The 10,984-nt window shown below is 38.6% G+C and overlaps 1 protein-coding gene across 6 annotated transcripts in view; it reads right to left on the minus strand.

Moving 5' to 3' along the window:
- The window catches only part of MAPK10 (mitogen-activated protein kinase 10), a 2,349,270-nt gene extending 2,338,800 nt beyond the window's left edge, over positions 1–10,470 (minus strand). For 2 of the 6 annotated variants that reach the window (XM_044059148.1, XM_044059147.1), the window contains exon 1: positions 9,705–10,461. In XM_044059148.1, the coding sequence (XP_043915083.1) occupies positions 9,705–9,707 (3 nt within the window). In that variant the 5' untranslated portion in view covers positions 9,708–10,461. Of the gene's footprint in view, positions 1–9,704 lie in introns of all 6 variants that reach the window. The other 4 variants (XM_044059145.1, XM_044059143.1, XM_044059144.1 and 1 more) reach the window with 4 other exon arrangements.
- Between the last annotated feature and the right edge of the window lie 514 nt (positions 10,471–10,984).

Below are 10,984 nucleotides of genomic sequence, written 5' to 3' on the forward strand. Positions count from 1 at the left end.
TTCAGACAATGGTGGCCCCTCCAAAGCAAAGCATGGTATGCGTGTGCTAATGTAGACTGCTATGTTACTTAAACAGCTGCCCGCAGGTGTACTCTTTGCAAATGCATATGCCTGTCTACTGATCTGAATGTCCTTTGTCTTTGACATATCTGTGTTCTGGGTCCTGTGAATTATGTGGAGTGAACCTACTATCCCTTCTTGGCTTGTTTCTCAGCTCACCACTGTATGTTGTGGAGTGCTGCAAAATGTACAGTTGTGAAAGTAAACTTACCATAACAGTAGATGGTCAGTTGATCACTGTTGTAGCAGTCGAAGCATAAGGGGTTATATCCTGCCAAGGCTATACTAGCCGGCCTCTATGTGATGAATTATTTTTCTCTGAACCTATTTCTAGACTGTGCCAGTGTTTCCAGTGACAGAACACTGAGGTTTCTCAGTTCCTAAAAAATACTATGAGGTATTACAGAAGGAATTTCTGAAACCTACACCCATTTCTCCAGTTCTTTTAGCTTTGGAGGACGTTTGTGTTACTGCTTGCAGCTTTCCTGACAGCCAGCTGCCACTAAAACAGCAGATAGGATCTATAAAGTTCCTCAGTCTTATAAGTTTGTGTACACTCTTCCCAAACCTTATACAGCAAGTATAGTTTTAGTTAATCCTTCTGCTACTAAGTTAATTCCAAGCCTACTATTTCTAATAACAATGGGAAGAGTATTGATAAATACAGAGAAAAAGTGTATATCGTGTGTGCATGACCCTAGTGATACTTCTTCAATGGCTATGGCCACTGGTAACGTTTTAGGGACTTTTGCCTGGCTGCATTTTCAGAACATCCCAGATGATGTTAAAAATAAGATTTTAAATTCTCCTTTGGGTTGAGATTTAGTTTTTGGCCCTTCTGATGCAGAAGTGATCAAAAAGTGTGACGAAAGGAGTAGGTTGATAAAGGTAATGTTTAAGTTTTTTTAAGCCCTCATTTTCCAAGGAATTCTTAACTCCTCATCCGATTTTGGTTTGGAAACAAAATAAACTGTCTCAACAAAATTCTGGTAAAAAGATATTTAAGAAGAAATGGCAAGGGGGTTCCAAGAAGAATTCTGGAAACTCCCAAAACAAAGGGCAGTCCTTTTCTTTTGCAGAAAGTCTGGATTTCCACTTTTTCTCTTTAGCAACAGATAGTTTCAGACAAATGGGTTCTGTAGATCATTCATCAAAATTACACATGGCAATGGGAGGAAATCCCTCCTTTCCAAGGGTAATTCCTCATCCTCCAGACCAGACTCGTTTATTCCTACCTGTCTATTACATGCTGTCACATGGAGTGACAGAATCAGTTTCCCCTTCCCAGGTGAGAAAGAGATTTTATTCCAGGATGTTTTAGTGCCAAAGGTAGAAAATGCTTGGAGATCAGTTCTGGATTTTTCTTTCCTAAACCGATTTGTAATAGTGCTCAAGTTCAAAATGATGTCACTTCACAACCTGTTACATCTTCTTTCTCTTTCAACCTTCCTGGTAAAACTAGATTTAAAGGATGCTTATCATCACATTCCTGTTCATCCAGACTCCAGGCATTTCTTAAGGTTGTCAGTCCTCTGTCTTACCATTTAGACTATGTATTGCACCAAGAGTGTTCACAAAGTTATATCTCATTGCAGGCTATAGGGTATCCATATTTTCCTTATTCAGATGACTTGCTTGTCTTTGTAGAGTCTTTTTCAAAATGTGAGGAATCTCACTCATAGGTGACAGATCTCTTACACAAGCTGGGATTCCAAGACAACATTCAAAAGTCTTTCTCGACTCCTTCTCACAGGATTGTGTTTCTGAGATGTTAACTAGACACGAAGTTCAAAGAGCTTTTCTTCCACAGGAAAAAATAGATCTATATGTAGATCTGTTTCTAATGAATTCCACTCAGACTTTGGTCACAGAGTGCAATACCTCAGGATTTTGGGTCTCATGGCTTCTATGATTCTCATGATATCCCTGGCAAGACTCCACATGAGAAAGATACAGTGGTATCTAAAGTCTTTTTGGTCACAGCACCAATACCCCTTGTCTTTTCAGGTCCCAGTGCAGGGGTTTATCAGAAGAAAAATCACTTGGTGGAGACAGCAGATATCTCTAAATCCAGGTTTTCCCTTCTCCCTCCCTGTTCCAAAGCAACCAGTCACCACAGACATCTCAGACTTTGCTTAGAGAGTAGTTTCAGGAGGGATAAAAGTGCAAGGTGTGTGGGACACCAAAGACAGCTGGAAGCACATAAATATAAAAATCATGCATGCCCTAATCAAGGCACTCAACTCTCTGAATCATCTTTGGTCTCCAGAACTTCTTCAAGTTGTTACAGAAAATACCACAGTCATGTGGTACATCAACAAGCAATGGAGAACTAGGTTTTACCCCCTCTGCAGAGTAGCCATGTTAGCTTGGGAAATAGCTTCACAACACAATCTCACTCGACTAGCATACTGCACTCTGTGTAGACAAGCTGAGCAGGACAACGGCAGATCCTCACAAATGGAAACTAGGTCAGGGGGTCTTCCAAATTTTAATTAATCTGTGGGAGTTCCTCAAGTAAACTATTTGCCACCTCTCTGAACAATCAGCTAGCAATATTCCATTCCAGGACTCCATGCAAGAAAGTCTGGAAGATAGATGCCTTTTTTATTCCTTCGACAGGAATGCTCTTGTATGCTTTTCACCCCTTTCCACTAATTTCCAAGGTACTTCTGAAGATTCAGAAAGAATCCCCAAAATCATTGTGGTGACTCCATTCTGGCCTAGGCAGCTGTGTTTTCCCCTTCTTTTGGAAATGGCCAGTAGCAACTACCACAAGCTTCTACACCGACTGTATCTACTCACACTAGAACAGGGGTGCTGATACAGCCCGACCCCAATCATCTTCGGTTGTCTACCTGGATGATAGGGTCATAATTCCTTTTAGGCACTTGTGTACTGAGGATATGCAGCAGATACTAAAAGAGGCAAGAAAGTCTGCTACTAGAAAATCATATTTTGGCAAATGGAAAAGTTTTTTTAGTTGGTCCCAACAACATAGCTAACACCTACTCAGGTTAGCTGTTCATTGTTTTTACAATTGTGTGCATTACTATCGTATGACCTTTCTGACTTCTCTATCTATTTATTGGACCATTTAAGCATGTCTGCCTCCACTTTCAATGCATTTGCATGTTAAAATGCTTTTGAAAGTTATTTTGCATTACAGGCTTCCAAGAAAATTAGTGGCCCCTCTTTGGGATCTTAATTTTGTGTTAGAGAAGCTAACAGTTGTTCCATTTGAACCAGCTAACCTGGCTGACTTGAGGTTTTTAACATGGAAAACAGTTTCACTGATTAGTCTGACCTCTGCAAGAATGGGTTCTATGTTTAAGCTGTTATGGTGAGTCAACCCTACCTCATTTTCCAGAACTAATCTTTCTTTTATGCCTAAAATGGTATCTGTGTTTTCTTAAAACCAAACTATCCATCTCCCCATTTTCTTTCCTGAACCCAAAAAGGATACCTTGGATGTCCACAGCCAACTCAGGTACTTCCCTGACAGAACTAGATTTTTCAGATTAATTGTTCATTTCTTGTGATGGTAAGAAGGGAGAACCTGTGGCAAAACAGACTACTTGCAAATGGTTGTCTGAGGCTATTACCATTTGTTATACTCACTATGACAAATCTGTTCCAGGCAGGGTCAAGGCCCACTCTTCCAGGGCCTTGGCTTCATCTATGACTTTTTTCTGGATTCTATAATTATTCTAAAAGCTGCAACACGTTCCTCTGTACATACTTTTACAAAGCACTATAAGCTTTATTCCTTCTCTAGGTCCTGGTCAGGCTTTGCAAGGATCACTCTCTAGGAGCTCCTGGACTCTTCTCCTTCGACCTCCCGGTTGTAGTAAGTTAGATTAACCTACACACACAGCTAAGGCTACTGCAGCAATGATCAATATAATAAACACAGTACAGTTGCGTAAGTAACCTTATCATAATAATAAATGTTTGAATAATCAGTGTTGCAGTAGCCAGTCCCTTCCTCCATCCCTCTTGGATTTTGATGTGTTGTTTATGCCAGGATGTAGTTATTTATTTTTCATTCTTCCTAACATTGTCCTTTCAGGAATCAGGCTCCCTCTCTGCTAGCAAGAAAGCTCTGAAGGGCTTGATGCCCAGACTTGTCTTTTAGTCAGCTCAGCTCGAGTGTGTGGAAGGTGCTCTGCAGTTTAGGAAGCTGGCAGGATATAACCCATATAACTAAAGCTACTGCAGCAGTGCACCTGCTTTATACTGTGAACATACAGATGAAATGTTTCAGTTCAGCTGTGGTGCAGACATCCTGCGTTCACCTGTAAGCCTGCTGTTGCTGGCACTATGCACTGCTTGCTGAGCCATGTAATGTTGCAGCACAGCTGTGCTTTTGTATTTGCTGCCCTACTAACTCTACATGCTCTTTGCTCCATTTAGCATCTAATCTTGCAGTAGGATTATTGTATACATTGCCTGTGTCTTTCTATAAGGTGCTACCTTGTTTATATGTATCATGTTTGGAAGACGCAGGGGTGTAGCGATAGTGTTGTCGCCTCACACCAAGAGGTTCTCCGGTTCAATTCTCAGCTGGAGTGCCTTCTGTGCACAGTCTGCATGTCCTCCCTGCATTTGTGTGGGTTTTCTCCGGGTACTCCAGTTTCCTCCCACATTACAAAGACATGCATCTGGAGTGTTTCTCCCCAGGCCTCTTCTGAAAATTGGCTTTGTTCAGTTGGAATTTCCTGGTAAACAAATGTTAAATAAATAAATAAATGTATGCCTGTTTCTAGTCACTGGCTTCTCTGTCTTTTTCTATGCCCTAATATAGCTTGTGGAATGCTGTGATATTCGTTCTTATAACACAGTGAAGGCTGCACTTTTAGATAATTTAAGACATGTTCTATGCATGCATTCTTGGTTCACATACTACAAGTCCTAGATGCTATTTGGTATGATATAAACATCACATAACTGAACAGTCACCACCTAAGAAGAAAGGTAATAAGTGCAAACATAAATACAAGCATGACACAATATTCAAATCAAGCACAGTTCAACACATTTCAGTCAACAACTTCATCTCCTGAAACTTGCACAACTTACTGAAACGCATCCTTAGCTAAAACACTTCACCTATCTGACACCTTGCAATCCACAGTAAAAGGTAAACACCAGACTCAGAGTAGAGAGTTTGCAACACTCCTAACACTAAATTCAGGGTGGGATCCATGGGTGCCCTTTAATAGCTGTAAATAATTTTTAGAGTAAATCTAGTTTCCTTTGCAGTCCTTTCAGTTACACAAACTATTCCAACTTGCTAACAATGTTTTTCTCTTGACAGAAGTCACAGCATTCTGCTGTATTTGAGTTATTCAAATACCAGTCCATCATTAAGGGAAAAAAAGCAACAACCACCAGTATAATCCCATATGTTTGGGAAAACCTGCACATTTCTGTTATATTTACCACTCATAGTTAACTATCTCTTTCTCTTTAAGTTACTTAGGAAAAAGTTCTGCAATGCGTTATTACCAATATACTGCTGTTGTTGTGCACTCTACAAATACCTATGTTTTCCGTCAAAATGCACAACTACTGTATAGTTTTCCTTTCCAGTAACTGGCACAAAAGCCAAGCAGTGCTTCAATGATCAATGCCCCGCAAAAGAAATGTGAAGAATACCAAAGATCCCAGCCTAAAACAATCAGTAAAGTGCATGTTATGGATACCCTACAACTGGCTTCAAAATTTGAAACATTTCAAATAAAGTGCCATCACAGAATCAGTAAAAGAGGCAAAAACATCTAGTGTAAATCAGAAATGACAAACACATTAACACATTTTTGAATGAACGCGGAACAGTAAACACCAGGCAAACCTTCACAGTTATAAACAAAGGAAAACAATGGACTGAGTAATGTACACATTGGTAGTATTGCCTTAAGTTTTTGTGTTTTTAAATAAAGCCAGAAAAGTAATTCTGAATCAATGATTAGAAGTTTAAGGGGATCTAACCTTTAGAAATTCTGAAAAAAATGAAAGGCAGTTTAATAGTGTTATCAAAAATCTTGCCAGTATGTTCTTTTACATGTGACTGCCACCTCTATGCTCTCTATCCACCTGCATAAGTCATGTCTCTGTCAGTCTAGTCACCAATGCATTTTACAGTGTATACCTTCCATATTATACTGCTTGTTGTGTTCAAAGTTGCTTTAACATTACAAGCTGATATACTCAGTTTGTGTTGCACTGTGTATACACTCTGTTCCTTGTAAATATTTTATTCAATATATCCTGCTAGTAAGAAACACAGCTAAATTACAGGCTTATTGTGATATTTGTGCCTGATCATGTTCACAGCTGAGAGAAAACAACATGAAGAAGTTGAAGCATTTTGATTAAGGAAAGAATGAGGCCCTGGTGGGGGCAAGTTATTAATCTGCATTTCATATCCACCATTTTTAATGTATTTACTTATATCTCATTTTCTGTTCATTTGTTCACTACAATAAAGCATAATATCAAAATATATCAAAACATCAGAGTGCCTCTTGCATCAATGTACAGGTACAGAATGCAGTCTCTAAGTTTGCTCTTTATGTTCAAATACCATGTCAACAGATAGTGCTGACCAGACAGAAGTGTTATGTGATTTAATGCCTTTTCAAACTCAACTACAAGAACAGATACAGCCACTATACATCACTACAGCACAAATGTTCACGGTCTGACAGGTTAGTACATGAATGATTTCTCTGGCAGTTAATGTCAAATAGGTCATACAGTAATCATTCAGAATACCTCAACTAGATGCCAGCACTTGAGTAGTAAAAACAGCATCTTCAAGTCAGTTATAACACACAGTACCTGTGGCATTTTTAATGTACATGCATAAGGAATGTGAGTGTACATTACACTGCCCTTAATCCTCATGTATTTCAGGAACACAAATTTGATATTGGGTACTTCAGTTTTGCTCTTTCAGGAAAGTCAGTAGACCTCATTTTATCAAGTTCATTGTCTAAGCCTGCACCCTGAGCTGCAGAAATAAAAGTGGAAGTAGTTTTTAGTCAAAACCCAGTTGACTTTGTTAATTAAACAGTAATTCCCTGCTGTTGTGTGCTTATTTCTGATATATATGTGTTTTTGTCAGAAAATTGGTGTGGCTTCAAATCAAATGTATGTCTGTGTAGATTAGCTGTCATCTCTCTCATGTGCATACAGCAAAAGGGAAAAGGAAACCTAGATAAAATAAAGCTAGGTAGACAGTTAAAATATTAGAATAAAAATTCAGATCTTAAGTCACTTTTCATAAATACTTAATGACCATAAAAATATGTTTCTGAAATGGAGAAAGGTGGATAAAAATGCAGCTCAGCAGATTTCAACCACAGCTAATATAAATTAGCTCATATTTTTTTTCTCTGTGGTCTTTTAATAATTAAAAGAATCATTATACATGGAAAATGAAAATGTCAAGAAAATACAGTGTACAACTTAATACAAGTGTATGTAGTCCAGAGAGCAAGCTTGTAAATTATGGAAAATTTAAAAGTATGGAGTATCAGCAGTTAAGTATAGTGTACTGCTTTATCTGAGAAGGAACTGCCTGGCCAACAGGATCATATTGCATGTTAAGAAAGTTAAACACTATTTTAAAACATTTCCAGGTAAACACATCAGAAATCCCTCACACAGTATTCAGAATTACATACAATTTATTTTCCCGAAGGCAGCATCAAATTCCAGACTCAAACCTCATGAAACAAATCTTGATCCAGATCAGTCATAAAAAAAAAGACACCTGTACATACATTGCTGAAATATTTCACACTATGTTTACAACCTCCCATTAACAGCAGAAACCTAGTGCTAAAATCAGGTTCTTTGACAGCAGTCTCACATCATTCAATTTATGTACAAATCTACCACAAGAACTATTTCCACGCAGCCATGAAAGATTCACACAAATTCTGAATTCCTGTATATGTGAAATGCAAGAAAACTGGTATTTGTCTTTTATACTCTATAACTTCAGGGAAGCAAGTTATGAATCCACGTATTTTAAAATCCAAATGTGCTCTGCTCTACTGTGGTAACCTTCTTTTGTTTAATGCAACTGTTTCTTGCATAATTCTAGATATAACAGCATCACTGCAAAACAAAAAGTAACAAATACACATGCTAAATAGCCAGTGGGTTACAGGTTACACATGCAAAATTCCTTACAGCCTTTTTGAATTATTCCTACAAATATAAATTAACAATACTGATCTTAAAATCTTTAATTTCCAATGTACTCTCAAACTAAGCCTACCGACCATTCAAACCATTCCCCTGTACATTGCAGGTTAGTGTTCTGCATTTTAATTGGTAGTTCAAAGGTACTGTATGTGTTTGCATTCAAAACACATTTAATCCAGTAAGGTCAACTAAGGCAAAAACAAAAATTCAGATTCACGGTTATGTGACAGTTACAGCTATGAACAAAAGTGCTTCATGTACCTGTACCCTAGCAGTCTTACAGGCCTGATACAATCCTGAATATAATATATATATTTTAAAGTGAGTGAAGAGCTATCCACTGATCATACAAACATATTCAGTTTTCTGTAGGCGCTAATGCTAACAAAAAGGCCAAAGTAAACACGAAACTGAATCCTACAAGCACAAACGTGTATCTTAACCCCATTATCTAGTTTAACTACACAAAATAAAACATTTACCATTCATATTGCATTTAGTCATTTCGTTTCACAGCATTTCCCCCTGCAGTACGGCTTAAAAGTGGGAAAATGAAATCATGAAAGAAAAACAGTACTTCACTGTCAATGCTGCAGTCAGTATTCAAGAACCACTGTAATAAAAGAGAAATAGAAATACCTTTGCGTATACCTATATCTGAGAACTTGCGGGTTGGTGTCTTCCAGCTAAACTCTGAATGCTGCATATAATATTATCTACCGAATAATGTAATTCTCACCTTATTTAGTATTTTAAGCTTACCACCATCTAATACAGTTGCTAAAGAAAGTCTCGTCGATATAAATGTCGGTTAGGAGAGAGCAAGCCCACTATTAATATTCAGTAAAATATACAACTGAAATGTAATTTATATTTTCTGAAACACTTCTAGACTTACAATATTGCTTGTCCTTGAAATCGAAGCACGCTCAAGAATACAGATTTCATTTCTTCCTTTTTGTTGTGTTAATCAACCTGCTTTCAGGTGCATCCCAAAATAAACGAAGAACTATATGCAATAATGAATAGAGAGGAACAATCAGCCAACCACGGGAATGGTAGAGTACACTAAAACCAACACCCGACCGTCCTTCCAGCAGCAACAGACTACTCTGCAGCAGCTGATGGACTCACCGACAAAGCAGCTGCAATGCATAGGCGTCGTAAGCAACTGCTGCTGATGTTGCCACCACGCACCAGTCCTTCCGGCAGCTGTGCTACTGCACCCATACCTAAAGATGAAAAGTGATGCGTATGTACCATGCATTTCAGCTGGATCACAGAGCTATCAAATAAAAAGTGAACCTGTATGTTTTATAGCATCTTAATGTGTGTGGGAACGTTAGCCAAGCTGAACTGTTTTCAGTACATAACACCCCACCCTCCCAAGCCAAGCTCACCCCTGCGCATCAGCCACTTACCATTCCGTGCCAAACCAGCAACACTCAATCACGGTTACCACTCCACCTTCCTGCAAAGCATCTCGATCCTAGCAGTGCGGAGGAGGGCAGGACAGGACAACAAACAAACAAACAAATCCCAGTTTAATTTAAGATGAAGGACGCCGCAGACGTTACACAAGGTAGAACAGTGGAGGAAGCGGCCCCCTTACTGATGGGAAACCATTGCGATGCCTAAGCCGCGTGATGCAGTTGCTAGCTGTACCATCGTGGACCTACAGGAGGAGAGAACAAGAGAAAGGGCTTGGGAGCTGCGGTTACTATGGTGACCGAAGGGAGCATGTGTGACGTCAACTGCGAGCGGCAGGGAACGCGAAGTCTCGTGGGGTATTTAGAAATTTCTATTAAAGCTGAGACCGCAGCGGTGTTGAAGGATGGAGTCATAGTTGTATTTAGGTGATTGCGGTCCTGTCAGTTGGGGCATACAGTATGCTGAGGAGATCGCTGTCGTGATGTGCAAAATGTCTAGAATCTGGAGAATGGTATGCGCGAGTAAACATAGAAGTGTGGTGGTATTTAATTTGTTTTTCATTAGTTTATAAGAAAACAACTATCAGGTGATTTTTGTTACGTTGGAATCGTGTCTGTTGCGACATCTGAAAAAGTATCCAATGGCCGTGCAGTGTCTAAAATCTGTGATATAATATGGTCATATGTGTTGTCATTCTAATATCTGGTGGAAGGCGATATTGTATACTAATATTGTACTTGGTTTCTTTCATTACAAGAATAAATCTGCGTATGCTGAAGAGAATATGGCAGATCTTAGCCTTTCAAACCATTCATTGATTTATTCTCTCTCAATTACTGGTATGCTTTGACAGTATAGTCCTTGGTTATCCAGTATGGCATTCCTTAATTTATATAAGCAAACATTTTCGTATATACGTTTATTTCCATAGTATATACGTCATGCATAATATTTGTGTGTGTATGTGATATAAATACGTTTATTTATATGTGTGTGTATATAATATAGGAAATGTTTGTATATGTTTTCATATGTTTATATACTTATATCGTTGCATAATCATAAATATATACAGCATTGAGGACTTTAAAAGGCGTTATCAATAAAGGTTCTGTGTGCCATGTGACTTCTCAAAGCTTAGCTGAGTAAAATTTGCTGTTGAAACACATCATGACTGATGCCTCCCCATTCAGTCATCTTGAATAAGTGTGCACTTAATTTTTATAATACCTTAGGTCATATCCATAATCATAAACTGCACAAGTTTGCA

This window comes from Protopterus annectens, chromosome 17.part0 (genome assembly GCF_019279795.1).
Source record: "Protopterus annectens isolate FY-2018-M chromosome 17.part0, PAN1.0, whole genome shotgun sequence".
Classification (NCBI taxonomy): domain Eukaryota; kingdom Metazoa; phylum Chordata; order Ceratodontiformes; family Protopteridae; genus Protopterus; species Protopterus annectens.